We start from the raw sequence: 20011 nt of genomic DNA on the forward strand, positions 1-20011 counted from the left end.
TCCATTGATTGCCCCACAGTCACAAACTGAGAGGCCACATTTCCGTGCCACAGGCGGCATGCCTTTTTTTGCCATGATCTCCACAGGGAGAAGAGATTTTGGCAGCCTGCAGATCATCTAGATTTCAGGAAAGCAGGGATGTGATGCTAGCAAGAATCGTCATGGTCATTAGTGTGAAACTAGCATTTTAAAATGTTGAAGGAACCTGCCATTTTTTTCAGTCTGCATTTTTATCATAGGGGTTCCTAGGGCAGTGGAAAAGTGACACTAATGACTGGATCTTTCCAAGTTACATGCAGAAAGGAGACACAATTCTGTGAGAGGTGAGGACTCAAATGGAAAGAAGTGCTTGGAGGACAAGTATGAACTCTAATCTCTTCCTATATCAGCAAAGGATCTGTCTAAGAGACTCTGTTCACTGCAATCTTTATAGGTTATTTAAAAACACCTGCCTCCAAACAGCTGGAGGCTTATAGCGGTGGAATGAGGAATATCCCTTCCTTTCTCCTGAACCATTTACCCTGTGGGTAGAGAGACAAGCAATGTGCTCCCTGGTAATTAATGAGTCTCAGTGGCCAACCCAAACCCCCAAATAAATAAAAATCTTGGAACTGACAAGTGGACATGCGATACATTCCTCCAGTCTGACTCAGACAGCAAGACTCCAGTGGAATTAAGGCTATCAGTGGGATATGAGCTGTATAGATTAATGGTTTGGTTGATACTGCACAGGGAGAAAAGAAGCCAGGTTAAGATAAAAATAAGATATATCGTTAGTGGTACCCTACCTCCACAGTTCGTGCTCTCATCAATGCTGGAGGCTGGCAGGATCACTAAACAAAGAGAAGAGGATTGGAGAAAATTGTCATTCTGCCATCACTTTACTTCTTTAAGTAATTAAACCCCCTGTGCTCCAGACACGAGAAGGTGCTCACGTGTTCTGCAGCAAGCTGAGAGTCTCTCTAAATCAAATTATAAACTCAGAGTGTGAAATACATGCAACAAAACCTCTCCAAAGACCTGACAATTCCAGTACTGTTACCTGATCACTCCTTAGCTGCTTCAATTTAGGGGAAAGAAGATAGCTGAGAAAACCATGAAAAAGAAGAATACCATTGCCTAGAGACCTCAGATTTTTAAGTCAGGGCACTGTAATCCAGAAAAGAACATGTGGAAAGGGGTTATTCAGTATAGACCCATATCAAATATTTGCCTGAGAGATTCAATTTCCACAAAACACAGGGTGGAAGATGTTGATGACCACCTGTCCATCAACAGCGTCGCTGTTAGACCCTTGATTAATCTCCCCACTTCACACACCAGTTTTCTCCATCTGCCTCACCTTATTTCTTTGCTCTTTTGGGATACTTCTTTTGATACCTGAACTCAAGGACCTTCTGTTGCCCATATCCATGCTGAGAACAGAGACAATTTTTATAACCCAGCCTGAGATGAACTCTGTAAGGTTAAAAGCTTCAATTCAGGTGAAGCAATACTAGTTATTTATTACAGATCTAGGTAATTCTGTTTTAAAGAAATGCTAAGCTGCCTTAAAGGTGTGCCAGTTACCCTGTGCCTGCCACATATTTGTTTGTTTGCTTGTTTTTCTAGAAGCATCCAAACCCAATTTATAGTAGAGAAAATCTCAGCCAAGCTTGACAGTCTGGGCACGAGCTGCTCTCCTGAATTGGCCCACCCTCTCCCTCCTCAATGACACTGTACATACCAGGAATTTCATTATACAGGCAATCTTGGTACTGCGTGCTGTTTCCGATGCACTGAGAAGAGTCTGGGCTGTGTACCTCGCAGTAACGGCTGCGGTATTGGATGCCCTCTTCATTACACAGGCTCCACTCTGACCACTCTGACCAGCCACCTGAAATCCAAGATCAGGAAAACACACAGACAACATCACCAAGAAGGAAAAGGCTCCCTTGTAGATACCAAACTTCTCCCCTCCTGAAGAATGTCTAGATCCTGGCCTGGGCCTCTCTTGCACATCTAATCCAGAGGCCTTTAGTGGATTTAATTTCCTCAACACAAATAACAGTGCAAGCATCATACCCTACTTGTCAGGTTGTAGTTTTCTTAATATGGAGTGAGCCAACCCTTGGTGGAGCACTGTGCAGCATGGAGTTGTCTTAAAAGTTCCTCTATCGACTCTCTGGTTAAAGACATACAAGGAGCTGGATGGGGCAATGTTGCACCAGGACCTTCAAGTTTTGAGGTGGCCTCCCAGGGATACCTCAAGCAGTCAGCACAAGTTACAGCAGTTAGAGAGTTTTGCTGAGGTTCGTAAGGGCAGGAGTCAGTCTGCACTGGATCAGAAAGTACACAGAGGTGGTTCAAAACCAGCACAGATCCAAACCCTGTCCTCTGAGTTGTAGCACATGCTCATCTGCCTGTGTGAGAAAAAGGAAGGATTGTCCCTTCAGCAACTGTACAGATTGATGCTTCATGATTCCTTTTGTTTGTCTTGTAAGCTTCCACATTGAAGAACCAAGCTCCTGCTTTTTCAATTACTTTAAATGGATCAGCTGTTAACGAGGTTTTTCCTGTCCAGCACCAGAATGCCAGAGCATGGGCTAGTGAACAGGTAAAGAGAAAGGTGATGCATAGCAGTTGAACACTGGGACGTCTCCTTTTTACCTGGCTCAACAGACATCTAGTGAATGGACAGAAAAGCATTTAACTGGTGGTGTTTCTGACTTAATTTTTAAACGTTTTGCAGATGTGCCTTGCTCCCAGCACCACCCAAGCCAGCTGGAGCAGGGATGAGAACTGGCTACCTTCACATGGGTGCGTGTTGCAAAGGGCCTCCTCGGTGTGCAGACCAATGCAGATATCCTCTCCGCTAGACGGAGCTGGATTGGTGCAAGTCCGTGTGCGCTGGTAGTGTCCTCCTCCACAGGTTGCTGAGCAGTGAGACCAAGGAGTCCAGCAAGACCATGAGCCTTTCACTGAAGGACATTGAAAAGCAAGGAGAGAAAGGTAGATGCTCTTGGTTACTCCTCTCACCGTGACAAAGCTGGAGAGTCCCAATATCTCACCTTCCAGATCCACCCTGCCCAGACTAGCTAGCAGTTTCTTGCACCCCAGGACATTTGGGCCTGACAACAAGAACTTCGTATCAAGAGAGGGTACAAATGTGCTGCACTCTGTGGATGCAGAATGAAGTCTATGCACAAAAAGACACTGCATCATAAAGTGCATATTCTTTAGGGTAGTCACTGAAATTTTCTATTCTATTCTACACCTTTTTAGAAAACAACATTGTTATTATTATATTGTCTCCTGACGCTTCACCTACAACAACAGCAGATTTACTTGGGAAAAAAGTGCTGTAAAACTTAAGTGGAGCTCATATGGCACCATTCTGTGGGGGCCCCTGAGTCCTCTAATTCCAACCTTCACTAAACAGAAACTCAGAGGCTTTATTTATTGTCCCTGCTCATTGCAGGGGGGGTTGGACTAGATGACCTTTAAAGGTCCTTTCCAACTCAAACCATTCTATGATTCTATGATCTGAGCACAGCCCCATAACAGGTTAATAATTAAACTAGGGAGGGACTTAGGATCCCTGATTCCCACCCCACCCCTTGTCAGGCTACTAGACTGCCTGATTTGCAGGTCCACATGCCGTTAATTCAGAAGATAATAACCTGATGACAGTGCAAGATAAACCCAGGATTTGTGTATACACACTGAGTGAGGCAGGGAAAGACGGAGACACAGAGAAATAGTAATCATGCACTCAGAACAGATTGTAAAACATCATAGTGTCCAAGGGGAGAAAACAGCACAGGAGAAGGGCACAGACATTAGTGAAAAGCCACTGAGAGCTTCCAAAATAGTACTAATAGCTGCCTTTATAGTGCTAGAATTATTTTCTTTTTATAAGTCATAGAGTGCAATATTTGACACTTTTGCTACGCTCTTGCTGCACATTCTGATTATATCTGCATTGGAATTTTATCTTTGTATTGAATTTTAGAATCATAATAATACTATTCTAATATAGCATTTTCAAGTGTAGGCCACAAACTATATTGCCAGAGGTAGATAATTGCTAGAACTGCAAAGAGGCAAGGTAATTTGTGTAAGATCACTTAAATTTAGTTTAGATAGATAGTTATTACAGAGCAAGGAGAAGGAGAAGTGAGAGAGAATACAGTAGTCAATGGCCTATTATTACTATTCTGGACCAGGAGTGCAACATAAACATGAAGACAAACTCGAAAACCAGGAAACCAGGCAAGAATACTCCCTGCTGGCTGTGCAGGAAATGGTAACTGATGTCAAGAGTAGATGCCCATCGCAAGAACAATACGTAAGCAGGAGAGGGGGAAGAAACAAGTGTTCACAAGAAGAACCGCCACATCAAGCATCTCTACACAGTATTAAGCCACATTTATTAAGCCTGCCTCCTCAGCAAGGTGCAGGTGCACCGTGATGCCCTCCACTGGATGGAGCATCAAACCTTCTTGAAGTAAAAAATTGCTAGACAAGCCACGATACTACTTCCTCTAGAGGATGTGGCTGTGTTACCCTCTGAGCCAAGGTGAAACATAAGTCATAGCACTAAAGATCACATACATGGGTCATTACAATAGCTTTACAAAAAATAAAGGAAAAATCCCCCAAATTAAAAAAAAAAAAAAAAAGCAGCTTGGAAATACTGATTTTTTTATTTTTTTTTTTTTGTGGCTCTACCATTAAGATGGGAAAGAAAACCTCTGAATTTCATGCAGAAAGATGATCATGGTTACCTGGGCAGGGATGCGGATTGCAGTCTTGGTACTCCATCGCTGACCCCACACAGGGCAAGCCACCATTTTTAGGTTCAGGGTTTGTGCATGTTCTCTTCCTGATCCTAAAGCCCAACTCACAGTCCCTGGAACAGGAAGACCAGGCCCCCCAAAAGGACCAGCCCCCATTGATAATCCGTGCAGAAGTCTTACCAGTCTTGAGGAGGTCATCAACAAGAGCTTCAAGGAAAACAAACAAGACACCGCGACATCACAAATCAATCAGTTGCTGGGCTTTTAAAAATGGCTTCAGCTCATTAATAAAATCAGGATTTGTGTGCCCTGGGGAAGAGTTTCTGCTGAAAGCCCTTAGCAAGAGTTTTGTTCCACAGGGTTACAGCTAAGCTAGACACAAAAAGAAATCTGTACACACACAAACTGAATCTACTGATAACCTTCATATGACCTTTCTGGGCAGCATATTGTGGCAGTTGAAGCTGTGCCTCAGGACATTGCCTTGCATCACAGCGGTACTGAAGGGAATAACCCCACAGGCAGTGCACAAGGGGACCTCCAGAGAGAAAGAAGAGTGAAGACACACTGTCCTATAGAATGGCTCTTTTCTTCTCTACACCCTCATTACTTGCCTGTTCTCTTTGGGGCAGCCTGGCAGTAGCAAGAACAAGTCTATACACTGCCATAAGCACAGAGCTCACAACTGTATTGATCTCTAAGTCACAGGGCTCACTCCATCCCTGCCATTCTGCAGGGGCACTAATTGTACATGTTGAGACTTATGTAGACACAATCAGGTTCTTGTTGTTCTGAGAGGATCCCCCTTCCACCACCAAATCTAGGCTTGCCCTATGGTCCCCCAGAGCTGGCAAGACGTACAGTCAGTATCACACACTGCTGAACCATCATTGGGGCAGAATCGACTCTCAGTTTTCTTCCTCCCAAACTGCAGCTCGTGGGGATCAGACAGCTGAGCACGACACGTGTAACGGAAGCGTTGCTCCTGGCGGGCACCATTCTGGGTGATGTTGACAGGCATCCAAGGGGTCCAGGGTGTGTTCCTGCGCACCTCCGGGCAGCTCTCTGGGTTGCACGTCTTATATTCCTGCCAGGAAGGAAAACCACTCTCTCCTTACTTATTAAACCGCAGCAGCCTAACTGATGGGTTTATTTACACTCCAGAAAATAAGTGGGTATGGTCTGGATCTAAAACAACCTCCATCCACCTTATGTGACCTCACAGACACAAACCAGTGCTGGACACAGCACAAAATGTGGTGACTATGGAGGCAGTGGTGGTGCATAGCTTCAGGTGGACCTCAAGGGTGAACTATGCTTGCTATTTTTATGTCTCCCTCAGGTTTGTGTTTCTTTGCTGACTCAAAGTCCTGTGGGGCTTCAAAAGCCTGGTACATTATGGGCAGAAGAATAATTCGGGCAATAGATAATAATAACAGCAAACAAGTTTTCTGCTGTGACCCTGAGATGCTGCTCTCAGGTCAGCCTAGAGGAGCCCCATGAGGACAAAATGTCAGTAAAGTTTGTTCCTTGAAAAGTTTATTGTTTTATGGATTTAGATTATCTCTTTTTACAGCTGTTTTTTGTTTCGTTGGCTTTTTTTAACTCTCTAGTGAGGGCTGTGAACCATTTGCCATCCTTGGTGTAGAGCACCCATTGAGTACAGACTGGCTGTACATTCTGGCTGGCTGGGGATGGGGTGATTTGGGGTCTTTACAATTCTCACCGCCAGTGGGAGGAATTCCAGTGACAAACATTGCGTTCTTGTTTAAAAAGAAATAAATAAACCAGTCTTTTCTGACAGAGGGAAAGAAATTTAATGCTTCAGGACTTCATGATTCTAGAGTAAATGCCAAACAGCTTGTGAACAGATGGGAGGTTCCAGATCAAATCTGCTTACACTGAAAGAAGACTCTCCACAAAACTAATTAAAACAGCTGCATGAAACAGCTGCCAGAATATGAAAGGGAAAATAAAGAGAGAAAATGGGTAGCCATTGCTTCACTGGCACTAGGTGTTCGACCTGTTGTTTGCTCAAGTATGACAGTGAGACTCATTTCTGATGCATGTAGGGCCTCCTTGACTCAATAGGATCATCCTTGGGAGTGGGACCAAAGAAAAAATTGTATAATGCTTTCAGGTAAAGGACTTGCTATCTAAGCCTATAGAGGCCTAAGGAAGTCCTCCGTACACCAGTCTGTCCCCATCTGTACACACACAAACACACTGACTCTCACACCAGCTTCACTGACTTTGGGAATCTGCCACCTCTCTGCCTCCCAGTTCATTTCAGCATCCTCTCTAGCAACAGCTGAAGATAGCATTTTCCTCTAGCTTGAGAAATAAAACCAAGATGGAGAGAGGAGTTAAATACCAAGTTTCTAGATGCTAGATGTCAACAGGTGCCCCTTATGCAATGTCAATAAACAATACATACCACAGCACAGCCTGGACATGTATTTCCGTTTTCACAGGACCTCTGCCTTGAATGAATCCCTCCACCACAGTTCACACTACATTTATTCCAAGGACCCCATGAAGACCAAAAAATCGGTAATGGACATGGACTGTTCTCATTACAGAATCTGAAAGAAGAAAGTGCATTGCTCAAAAAATACCCCTGTCAGCACATCCGAGGGCCAAAGTGGTGATGGATGCAAGACTGCACACTGCATTTGCGTGCAATTCATGCATGCACAGAAAGCCAGCAGAAGGCTGACACAACAATCAGAGTAGCAATATTCCTGTTGACAGCAGAGAACTGTACCCTTTGTACAGAATGGGGAACGGTTAAGCAGGCTGACCTCAGTGAGACATGTGGAGTAAATAGTCAAGATCAAGTTTTTGAAAATGCTCTAAACTCAAATCTTTTATGCATTGAATTCACAAAAGAGCTAATAAGCTGAAGCCCATGTGTCACAAAGAGAGAGAGTGGATGGTACATATTTTTAATGGGATGACTAGTGGGAGGTCAACTCAACAGTGATCTGTTACTAATGGCAGGTTCTAAACACTTGACAATCTTCTCTTCACATGATCTGGCCCTTACTGCTGCTTGGACCCTAAAGAAACTAGTGTTTGCAACTGGAGACGAACTAGATGCTATATGCATCTAAAAGCAGGCCCTAAATTAATGCTATTTCATGTTCCCTTTTCAAAAGGTAACTTTAATTTTGTTCAGCTTTTTAATCAATATTGCTCTCAAATTGAATCACACAGGACTGCAATTGACTCAGATGCAGTCTTTAAAAGCCAAAAGGGACCATTGTGAATGGCCACAAATCAAACCAAACATTAAAATGTCCTGAATCAAGGAAGTTAAATGAATTGCCCTTTGTATTCTGAGAAATGCAGAGAGATCTGTCTTAAGTGACCACTCAAGGGACAAACAACAGCCTACTGCCAAGCAGAGGTGGCCTTTAATGAAATGTCAAATCTGGAAACCAAATTGGGATGCCTTAAAGCGTGTGTTTAATGAGGGGTTGGGCTTGAAGAAGTGTAATAGTGCAGATGGCTCTGTAGGTTCAAAAAGTATTGCCTTTTAGTGATTTTGCATGAAAATTGCTTAGTTTAGAGCGACGGGGGGGGGGAGATGTTTTTCTGATGTCAAGCCCTGCAAAAACTCAACCCTGAATCTGTGAGCTAAGCTGTATTTTGTCTTGAACTTCTTTTGGTGCATCAGCACAATTAATAGAGACTTAGGAATTGTGCAATTGGCAATGAAAGCTGCACATATCCAACTGCCTCCTCAGGGATTGATCAGAGCAGTGTAACTGTATCTATAAACTCTACACTGCTAACAGCAGGCACAGCTTTTCCTTTCGTTGAGGAGGTCAGCCCTCTGTTTCAGGAACAGGAATACTTGTGAAGGTCTGAAAGGTCCTGCCTGAGAGTGGAGGCAGCTCTGAACTCTCTGATGTTCATTGAAAGAGAGTGGCCATGAATGTGAGCAGCCTCATCCCTCCCAGGCTCAGCAATTCCTTCCGCTTTGTACGTTCAGCCAAACAGCCTTAATCTGCATTCACATAAGAGCCACTGCTTCCAAGTGCTACTGTTATAACCACAGAAGTGAAAACACGGCGTTGTGGACATCTCTTACCTTTCTTCCCTACTCTGTCCAACACAGACCCTGCCCCCGTACCGTGGAGCGGGGTTGCTGCAGGATCGCTGGCGGACCTGAAAGCCTATTCCGCAGGAGGTGCTACACGGGGCCCAGGAAGACCAGGGTGTCCAGGCGCCATTTCTAACAAAGAAGGCAAGAGAGAACAGAGTATGAGGGTGACCTAGCGGTCTGCCCACGTAATGCTGTGCTTAACATCAAAACATGTAAGGCACTGCACTGACGAGGTAATCATTGAACTCATTGGAGAAGAGATTATTTATTTCCACAAGACTTTATATCAGTGCAGATTCAGAAAAGGGAGTTTCAAAAGTGCTTAGCATTGGCCTAACTTTCCTCCCATTGAAGTCTCTAAGAATTGGAAAAGAAGAGAATGAAGCCAATGCTGAATGATTTTGAAAATGCCTCCTAGGATTTGCTGGGCAACAGTGTGGTTGCTATGACTCTCACTGACTATTCCCCCATCATCTCCCCCATGTCTCATAACCCCACTTTTCTGAGCCAATGGCTGATCCCAGAGTTGTATCTATCTCCTGGACTCTTCCGCACAAAGAGTGCAGGTTTTGAGCCTCATGAATGCCAGTTGTGCCAAAGGACGTAAAAAACCTACCCTCTGCTAATGCAGTAGGTACTGATGCTTTAAATCTCTTACAGAAATACTACTGCCAGCTCCCATGATTTTATTATATACAAACCTCATAATATTAGGTGTTTTCCTAAAGCCTTCAGGATTGAATCCTATTAAGTGGAAATCTCAAATTTCATTTAAAAAAACAATAATTGCTTCTAGCTTTCATGGACACCAGCAGACGTCACTGTAGTGTGACCTTAAATCTGTAGAAACCAGAGGCAATTAAGAGCTCAGAGGCAGGATCGAGTTTCATGGTTTAATGAGTGATCACATCTCTGCTGAGCAGTGGTAACTTAGCTTGAAGCAAAAGTGATGTAAAACCCCTTAGTTCACAGCTCAGCGACAGAGGTGGCAAATGCTCTGTGCCTCGCTCCTGCAACAGGCTGAGCACGTGCAGGCGGCCGGCTCCTGCGATGCTGCTGCCATGCGGTGACTCAACCACGTGCTTACACAGAACCCAACATTTTCATCTTTAAAATCTTGCATTTATTAAAGCCCACCTTCCTCTGATTTGGCAGCACTACTGAACCTTGGAGCAGGAGAGGAGGAACTGTATCTCATCTCTTCTGTGCTGCAGGTTTCATTTCATATGGAGCCAGTGGCAATGCTTTGTCTTACAGGACTGCCTAATCTTGACACTTCACTGCCTTAAGCCGAAAAATCTCATTTGGTGTTTTTTTTGTTTTGTTTTTTTTTTTTTTTAATAAAGAAAAGCCTTTCTAAAAAGTGTAGTCAAAAAACAACTCAGGTGCTCTCTGGTTCTTGAAAGCTAAGCTTGAAAACAGATGTTAATTTTCAAAGCATTTACTGAACTAATAACACTGCTGGCAAGAAACACTTTCTGGCATAGCACCAATCAGGGCAGAGGATGAAAGTTAAAACCCACATTGCCCTTCACACTTTTTATATTTGTTATCAACTCTTGCCTGGTTTTGGCAGCTTTATTTCAGAACCCTGTTAGATGTTTCTCCCCTCCTCCTCTTGTTCTCTCATCCCTCTCCCTCCTTCCCTTCCCCTCTCCAGCCCCAAACAAGGTCAAAGAACAAGAAACTCACTTATATAAAAATCCTACTCTTCCATCTTATTTTGCCATGTTTTAACCCACCTACTACCTCTCCATTCCTTAACCCAAAAGAAAGATTATATGTAAAATTACAGAAAGAAAAAAAAAAATGGTAGGTTGCTGTTATTGCAGCAAAAAAGGGAAAGTAATTTCTACTAAAAATTCCTCAAAACCCCAGCAATTCTCAGCATCTATTTGTGTTTCAGGATTTTTAAAAGAAATAAAGAAACCTTCCATTTTCAGATCTCCAGCTTTCTAATAGAACTCATCTTTAAGCATTCTGCTTCCTCTTTGCAAAAAGAAATCTCAATGCCATATGAAGTCAATTAAAGGAAATTTGAGGTCTGAGGCGGATGTAGGATGACCAGATGTCCCTATTTTTCAAACCATGCTGTTTTCCTATGTCTTAAGATTGAATAATCTATTTTTCATCCCCTTCTTAGAAGCCATTCCTGCCTCTTTTGCCATCAGAGCAGTGCTGAGAAACCCATCCCACTGGCATGCTTTCCATTTGCCACTGACATAAAAAGCCTGCCTGGGGAAAGCTCCGCTCAGCCCACAGTGGCAGCACAGGGGCAGGAATGACTGGACGCCTTTTGCGCAGCACAGCCCACAACTGGAAGGAGAGATGCCAATTAAAACATGAGTATTGCTGAATTTTTGGTGCCAAGACCAGCACTGATCTCCAGGGATGAGTCAAGAGACAGCTGTCCTCAATGGAATGAATGTTTATGGAGAAGATAAAGTAGATGAAAACTGTACTGACCCAATATTTACCAAGATTCTGGCTGGCCCCACCCCAGTTAAGTAGTGCTTACACTATTGCATCATCTTTCCTTGAGTCACGACATGATGTAGTCTGAGGGTGGCGGGGTAACGTGGACACAAACACTGTGGCTGTGTTTGGGCACCTGACTGGAGGACATCAGCTTCCATACTGCTCAAGCACAAGCTTCAGGCTTCCCTGGAAAGGCAGCACTTCGACACAAGCTGAGCTACATGCGTTGTTTAAGTGCTGTCCCCGGCAGGCACGCCTCCTAAGTGCTGCTCGCTGCCAGACAACGATCTGTTGCTTTCACCTAGCCAGCGTGCTGCAGACAGTTCACAGACTCGCAGAACAAGGCAAACAAGCCTTGCTTGGAGCTAGGCTAGGCCCTGTCTTTACAAGTGTTGCTCGGAAGGAGCTCTGCTCGCTTTTGGCAATGCAACCTTGGAACCCAGACTCCGAAAAATGATGAGCTTATTGGATTTTTTAGCTTATTGCTGTTCAGTTGGCTAAAAACTATCTCTGCCTTACTCACCTCCTCCTGATGGGTCACTTACTACTCACTGTACAGTTGGGGGAAGTCGAGGCACAGTGCAGGGAAGGTTAATGTGTACACTAATTTGGGGTGCTCATCTCCCAAGAGCCCTGGCTGAAGGCCCTTCTCTCAGAGCCCTTGGGCTTCTTCATTTTTCACTGACTTCAAGCTGGACCTCACATACCTCAGTTTGGCTGGGATGCAACAACGTGGTCACAGAAACACAAGGAAGGAGCTAAGCTGTGGACAGGGACAACTCTCGTTCCCTTCCTAAAACGCACAAAGATGCCGAGGTACCTTGAGCAATTTGCGACCTCGATCCTGGCCCCTTCACAGCCGCGACCACCGCAGCGAGGACGAGGGCTGTCACATGAACGTGACCTACACATACAGGAGCCTGTGCTGTCCCCATCTGAATGCTCACACAGTTGCCATGGGGACCAAGGCCCCAGTCTTCCATTTGTCGTCAGGTTTTTCACCTAATTTTAAAAGAAAAAAGGTCATTAATAGCAAGTTTACATTTCTGGAGACAGCCCCACAATAGAAATGCCAAACAAAGCTGCTGGGAGGATTAAGATGCAGCTTAGATGGGAGCTGTCTGTGCTTGCGAGCAGGATTCAAAACAGAGGGCTGTTTTCAGACAATGCCGCATCAATATTTACCCTCCAAATTCCACCCCGCATACCTAACGTGTGCGTACAGGCACCCGAGCCGACGCAGCCAGCAGCACACCAGGCGCAAGCATCTATCTGCCATGCCACAAAACCACCACACTCCCTCATCCCACGCTGCACAGCTTCAGCCTTTCAAGCAACACAACGGCCAGTGCCGACTGTCCCCACTCCATTATGCTCCTGCCTCTGCAGTGCTTGGGACTGTTCCTGCAGGATATTTTCCTAGTTAGCGTTTGTATAACCACAGTGACCGACTGAGACCAGGGCCTCGCTGAGTTTGGCCCTGTCCAAACACGCAGTTAGAACTGGCTCCCTTTCTAAGTAGAGCCATAGCCTAAAAGGCTAAGAGGAGATGGTGGTGACTAGAATTAATGCTGAGGATCACGTAGTGGGCTAAAGAGAAAGAATTAATCTCAAGGCAATTTATAGACCAGACCACGCTGCTATCTGTTTCCTCTGCCCTTTGCTTCATGCCTGTACAGCCCCAAGCAGGCTGGGGCTTGAGCTCGCTGTGCACTGTAAAGAAGTAAAAATACGGTAGTCCTGGCAGACCAAAAGCATGAGAAACAGAACTATTTCAGCCCAGGACCAGCGAAGACCTTCCAGACTTTGCTCCTCTGTGCCTTGTTTTAACCAGTGCTGCTAAGTGAGCCCTCAGCCGAGGGCTGGCGGAGTAAGCTGCTAGGGCCCTCGCCGCCAAGGCTGACTCGAGATTACTGCTGTCTGCTCCTCCCGGGATCGCTCCCGGGCCACTGCTGCTTTCTTCTGCCCGCTCCACCGCTACTGTGAAATCCAGCAACTCCAGGACCATGTCTGGAAAGCTGCCCTGAACACCCCTGCCCTGGCTTCCCCTCTGCTCCTGACTTCAGAAACATGAGGCAGAAAGACATCCACGCTGGCCCTGCCAAGGTACAACTTATTTCCCTGCTACCGTGCAGGACCATGATGCCCTCTCCCCTGTGGCTCCCTCCATCCTCTCACCCCATGTCCCAAAGCGCAGGCCCTCGCAGGCGGGATGGCACGGATGGCAGCTGCCTGCAAGTGGCTCATTCCCACCGGTGTCACCCATGGGGTGGTGCGATGGATGCTCAGCAGCTTTGGTAAAACCGCTGGCAAAGGCAACGCTGGACTTGGCCTTGGTGTCACACGCAATGAAGGGTGAAGACAGGAAGAGGCTGGGGCCCTGGTGAACAGCCCTGGCCCCAAATCTGAGCCAGCTACCACTCACAAACCCCACTGTGCCATGCTTCACTGAGCTCTGCAGTCAGCAGGATCAGTCCCCTGGGCCGCCCCAGGGGGGAAAATAATTTCTCCTGTTTTACAGACGAGGAAACCGAGGCACAAAGAGGCTGTGAGCTGCTCGGGAGCCACGCAGAGAGCCAACCACAGCCACGGAAGAAGTGCATTCAAACACTCATTCTCTGAAACATGCTGTTCTGTGCTTATTCTCCAAGTCTGGCACTACGTTAAACACTCACAATGCACCTCCGGTGGGCTGTCATCTTCCCGTCTCACCCATCTACAGCAGCATCAGAAATATGCAGCAGTGGCATGGAAGTAATTTAGATCTGTTACTGCGCTCATCAGGCTGCAGTCGGGGGGTTTCAAGCATCTGTTGTAAACCTTTGTTTGCAATAGATTATCATGTCGTCATAAAAATTTGCTCTGGGCTGCAGGTTACAAGGCAAGATGCCCAGAGAAGAGAACACTGAGTTTTGTTGTTGTTGTTGAATTTGTTGTTTTAAACATGCATGCAGTCAAAAATCAATACAGTTGGGTTGCTGAAAGTCAGGGGGGAAAAAATCAAAAGAACTACTTTGAGATATTTAATATTAGATTTTTATCTCCTTTTTCCTTCTGCCTTACAAAAGTCATAATCCAAGTATTGGATCATTTCTATTCATTTCTGAGCCAGAAAGCCTTGCTGATTCCAGCAGGGAGTTCTGTTCAGAAATCAATGGTATGATATGGCCCGTGGCTTCAATTAAAAAAAAAAAAGCTGACAAATAATTATTGGCTCATAAGTGATACTGGGAAGCAACCCAAAAATTAAACAAATAAGCAGCCATAACTGAAATGCTGAGATTTATAAACATGTCACGTTGTGAGTGTGGGAAGTTTTTATACTTAAGAAATTACATATGTATTATTATTCCATCTTTAAATTCATAAAAATATCTTCAAAAGAGCAAACTTGGGAAGTGGGATAAAAACCCATATGCATTGATCTTTTTCAGGAATATCTTTACAAGGCAAACCCTTTGTAGCCAACACAGTGCCCATCATACAGAGAGGACATCTTTTAAAACACATGTGATCAAATGCCCTTCTCTCACCTCGCAATATTACCAATTCCAGAGTTCTCATATTTTATAAACTGCCATACTCCCACCAAAGGTATCACCTTTTTGTTTCTTCCTTGTACCATCTAAAGGCTCAAGTGCAGGATCTAAAAATTCAGACTGACCATTCCTAGCCCCTGCTACCAGGATATTTTCAATGTTTATTCTGATATTACAGATAAGGGTAGAAGCATTCCTTGTTCTTTCGATTCATCTATGCTTCTTCTTAGGATTCAGATGTCAACTGCTTAAAACTTCGCCAAGTTTTAATTACTTCAGCTGGAAGTTTCCATGTTAGCTGTTTGATAGAAGCTGAAAATTCCTGCAAAATTTCAGTCAAAATATTTCAACCATTTCTAAAATCAAATCTAGGGAAAAAGAATGTCCATCAGTAGCAACCTTTTCCTTGAAACAAACTAGTGTCCAGAGCAAGGAACTGAACTTTATGTCCTTCTAACAGCTTTTTGCAGTTCCCATGAAAAGCCATTCAAATCTGTCTAGGGTATAAAGTCCTTGGGAGGTGGGGACAAAAATTCTCAGTTTTCAGAGACTCAGAGATTTTGATCCTGGCACCTGAAGTCTTCTCTGTGCACTGGGCATGCAGTGTGGGCCAGAGCAGGGTTATCCTGGGCACTGCAGCTCTGAGCCCACATGAATTGAGAGCAGGGTAGAAGTCTGCTAGACACCGCAAAAAAGGAGTGGGGAGATTGGCACTGATTAGCAAGTAAATGGGGTAGCATAGAGCAGATGCCAGATGACTAAGGTAAGAGGTTGCTGGACATGCAGAGTGGGACTGGGATGAAGAGCACCATTTGGCTCCTGGTAAGGCCTGTACACTTTATTGGGAATACTCAGTTCCTCACTTGCCAATCACCATCAACAGTGACCCCATGAGCTTGGCTAATGGAGTTTGTTAGCCAAATCTAAAGTTCCTTTCCTGCTGGTGGCTTATGTTGGGATCAGTAAGATAGAGTAGGACGTGGCTTTTTTCAGTTTTCCTAAAACCAAAAAGCACGTCATTCCCTTCTCCCAAGCCTAAGAATAAACAGCATGCAATCATGTATTCAGAACTCCCTGATATGACACATGCACATACAGGAAAAATAAGAGCAGCATGTGCAATATGTGTCCTATCATTTCTTAATGTTAAAATGTTTGACATCATTGCAACCTTAGCAACGAACCTTTAAGGAGGTTCTGGGTGTTACCTGGTAGTAACATATATTAACCATTGCCTAAGGTACTTGGTTAACACTATATGATTAACCCTCTGTCTATGATCCCTTAATGTTAAAGCTGGAGAGTAAGAATCTGTGATACAATATAGTGCTGTATGAAGATGTTCAGACTAGCTTTCAACAAGCATGTTTGCACAAGAACAGCAGTCAAGTTGTGTTAGTGTTGTGGTTAACTCGCACAAATGCCTGGACCCTGTAGGATATAATTCAATAATATGCCAGTTCTGGCTTTAAAAGTTGCTGCATGCCAGCCTCTCAGCTGTGCCAGGACATCTGTTTGTGGGCTAGGCAGCAGAAGAGCTCACTGACATTATCTGGGTTAGGAAAAGTTTACTTGGGAGGGGTGCTTTTAATCTATGCCATGTCACACTTGACTGTGATCTCACATACAGCTGTACCAGCACAGCTGAGCGCCTGGTGCTCGGCCCAGGAAAGTGGGGTGAGAAAAGCCAGGACTTCTTAAGATGGGAACTCATCCAACTAAACTCCCAGACAGGTCTTTTTCAGGAGTGAAATTTGGCACTGGGTCACTGCATTCCCCTACCTTTCCAGTGGTCATTTGCACATGCTGTCCTAGACTCCTGCCTTTGTTGACTACGACCTTCATCGTGCACTGAACACAAGGAAATACTTGGATATTGCTAATGTAGGTGCTTAAATGAGCCATCCCACTCCACGCCAGTGGTGAATTCATTCCAGCGAGGGGCAGAGGAGAAAGAAAAAGAAAGCACTTGCATGTGGATTTTAAACAGCTTGGCAGCCCGTCAGTCAAAGAGCAAAAGGCTGATATATGCACCAGAATGAGAGCACCTATATGGAAAATAATCTACAATGGAAATGCTAAAACAAATGTAAAACTAGCACCCCAAGAACAGCCAAAGCTCCTGAATATTCTGTGTGTTTTTATGACCTTGAAACAATGATCTGGAGTAGCCTGTTCCCTAGTGTGCACCACAGCAGACATGTTCAAACTAGAGGATTAACACCTCACACACCTATCAACAGACACACACATTAAGCAGGACGAGATAACAGCATGGGCAATCAAGAAGCACTGCATCCCAATTCAACACAAGAGGGTTATAAACACACAAGCCTCTGAATCCAGCAGTGAAAAACTTAAGCCTGCCAAGCTGAGGATGGATTGAAGTAATGACTAATACTTCCCGGGAAAATATCTGAGAAGTAAGGAAGATAAGGGGAATAAACATCCCAGCACCTCCAGACAGAAACAGCATACTGAAGATATAACCAATCCAGTCCTCTCTCTCTATCTACTGGACTTAGCAGTATTAACATGCTAAGTGACGTTAGATAGTAACGATGGACATTAATGAGAATTTATCACCACCCCCCACCACCCCAATTTATTTAACAAGACTGGTTTTCCTCCCCAGCCACCTTGCAGGAACCGTTCAAGCAGTAGGAATTAAATTTGGCCAGACAGCTTCTGGGGATCACAGCCAGGAACTGGATATTGTCGTCAAAGGTGGGTGGGTGGGTGTGTGGGAAGGGAGCTGGAGAGCCAACTCAAACTGATTCAAGCAGAGACACTTTTTTTTTTTAACTGCTCCATCTGATGAAGACCAGGGCAAGGAAAGAAGACCATCTCCTTGCAACATTGCGTAGATTTGGTCTTTGGTCTGCTGAAGTGATGTTAGAACCCAACAGTCTCTTTCTCATACTCGCTCTCTTGGTTACACTCTCCCCTTCCCTTGTGTTCTCTAGTGCATACTGTATCTTTTTGTGCCATCTGCAAACCATCCATGCATGCCCGGTTTCTCTGCTGCTCCCTAGATGCCTTTTCCTGCCAGTGCAAGACTTCTTCACCAGTGTTGTCTCCTGGTCCCAGCTCAGGGATCCAAGAGGAAAATTAACTGAATGCTGCCCAAGAACGCTGTAGTCAGCTATTCTGATTTCCCCTATGTGCAGGGAAGCCAAGGAGATGGCACAGACTGTGGAACGGCCCTGAGAAAGCTCAAGTTTCATCTGGGGCTTACATGGTTCTCAGCAGTAGCCCAACAGCATGATCCAATCTTCTTCACTCAAGGCATTGGTGGGCACGAGGAGGACTGAATGATTGTTTTGGGATCCCTCTTTTGGAGCAAACAAATACATTTGGGGTCTCTGTGTTCTAAACAAGAGGCTGTGCAGAGATAATGGTATGTGCCACTGGGCTCTCCATGCTCTCCCATCAGTCCTCACCAGGCTGCCACACACTCACTTTCCCTCTCCCCTCTACACATACGCACACACTCACACCCCAGTATCTATAAAATATTTCCACTCCTTCCACTTACTGGGCACTCAGTAATATTTTGAGTCCACAGGCTCATGTTGGAGCTGTCCTCAATGGTGGTGCATCGCTTCTGCTTGTTATCCCAGCCACAATAGGGGTCTCTGGCTCCTAGGCATTCCCTGCATGTGCAAAGAGAAAAGATTAAAGCTCTTTAAGACTGTCTAGCTCTGAAGACACGTATACAAGTATAGTGCTTGTATATGACAGCTGTCAACTGCACCGAGGCTCAGCAGAAGAAACAATTTCTTCTAAGCAGAGGTTTACCTGCTTGGAAGGGGAGAATGGTTGAATAGAAGGGTGATAGGACACAAAGCAAATATCACTCATAGAAGCTGTAGATTAAAAATCAGTTCACTCCTCTCCAAGGCCTAAGGGAAAGAAAATGACTTTACAAATTTTAGTCAAAGAACACTTGTCATTGAGATATCTTTGTGCCCACATGTAATCACTCAGCAGGCCAAATCTCACACAAAGCAACCTCTGTGAGTATGTTTTCTGACACTGTGTCCATCCAAAGGGGTTAGACAAGCAGAATTAGCCAATGGACCAGTAATAAAGGCTTTCTATTAGTCTTGGCCTTTGCTGGAACAATGGTTTCATTTATAATCCCAACATCAAGATGTCAGTTTGGAAAAGTCACAGCAGAACATTATTTCTAAGCTTTTGGCTGCTTTGAACACTGCCGTATTCATTTTCCTCCTGAATCCATATTTACAGGCTAAGTGTGTGTTCCCAACATGTGAGCTGCTAAAGAAAAATAACTAGGGTTACTACTGCCACTAAACAGAGAAGGTCAGTCACAGAATTAGTCTGTACTGATAAAATTCAGCTGTATTAGTTGTTCCCATGAGTTGATTTCAAATTGTTAATTTTCATTAAGAAAACATAACAGTACAAGCCACATCATGCATGTATTAGTGAAAGACAAAGAAGAGAGGACTAAAACTAAAAAGATTTGCAACATTATTTTTTATTCCAATGATCATTCTCTTCTATCACACAAATGGCTGATAGGATCTTTCCGAAAGACCCAAATGATTTGAAAACTGCCAATTAGACAGCAGCAAGGGACCAAGGGGAAAAAATCAGTTCAAGATGCTAAAGAGGAGAGTAATAAAATTTTTTCTAAGGGTAGGTATCAGTATGATAAATGAAACATCAAAAAAAAAAAAAAATCAAATGCAACGAGATGTGAACTGTTGCCTCCCAGAAATCTTTGAAATCCTATTAGCCTGTAATCAGCTGCAAATGAAAAAGCAAGTCCCTTAAGCACAGCTCAAAACACTCTATCAGTCTGTACTGACTCCACAGCCATTTGCCCCAAAGTAAACACTAGACTGTTTTGCTGTCTGATACCCATTGCTTTATATATGTGTATATATATATACATACACGTGTATATATTATATTTTAATTATGAATTTCCAGTTTGTTCCTACATGGCAACTCCTACATTTCCTCTATTAAAGATTTCACACACAGACTTGTAAGGAATTTTATCTTTCATGCTTAGGAAGGTAGTTACAATGACTATCTCTAGTACTTTTTTCCTTCAGCTGCTT

The 20011-nt window shown here is 44.3% G+C and overlaps 1 protein-coding gene across 2 annotated transcripts in view; it reads right to left on the minus strand.

Moving 5' to 3' along the window:
- SEMA5B (semaphorin 5B) overlaps nt 1-20011 on the minus strand; it is a 281599-nt gene that overhangs the window by 26189 nt on the left and 235399 nt on the right. For both annotated transcript variants that reach the window (XM_049804042.1, XM_049804051.1), the window contains exons 14-22: nt 18451-18568; nt 12194-12375; nt 8881-9024; nt 7219-7366; nt 5643-5868; nt 4770-4988; nt 2790-2960; nt 1727-1876; nt 789-833 (exon numbers count right to left, since the gene is read on the minus strand). In XM_049804042.1, the coding sequence (XP_049659999.1) occupies nt 789-833; nt 1727-1876; nt 2790-2960; nt 4770-4988; nt 5643-5868; nt 7219-7366; nt 8881-9024; nt 12194-12375; nt 18451-18568 (1403 nt within the window). The remainder of the gene's footprint in view (nt 1-788; nt 834-1726; nt 1877-2789; nt 2961-4769; nt 4989-5642; nt 5869-7218; nt 7367-8880; nt 9025-12193; nt 12376-18450; nt 18569-20011) is intronic.

The sequence above is a fragment of the Accipiter gentilis genome, chromosome 1, assembly GCF_929443795.1.
Source record: "Accipiter gentilis chromosome 1, bAccGen1.1, whole genome shotgun sequence".
Classification (NCBI taxonomy): domain Eukaryota; kingdom Metazoa; phylum Chordata; class Aves; order Accipitriformes; family Accipitridae; genus Astur; species Astur gentilis.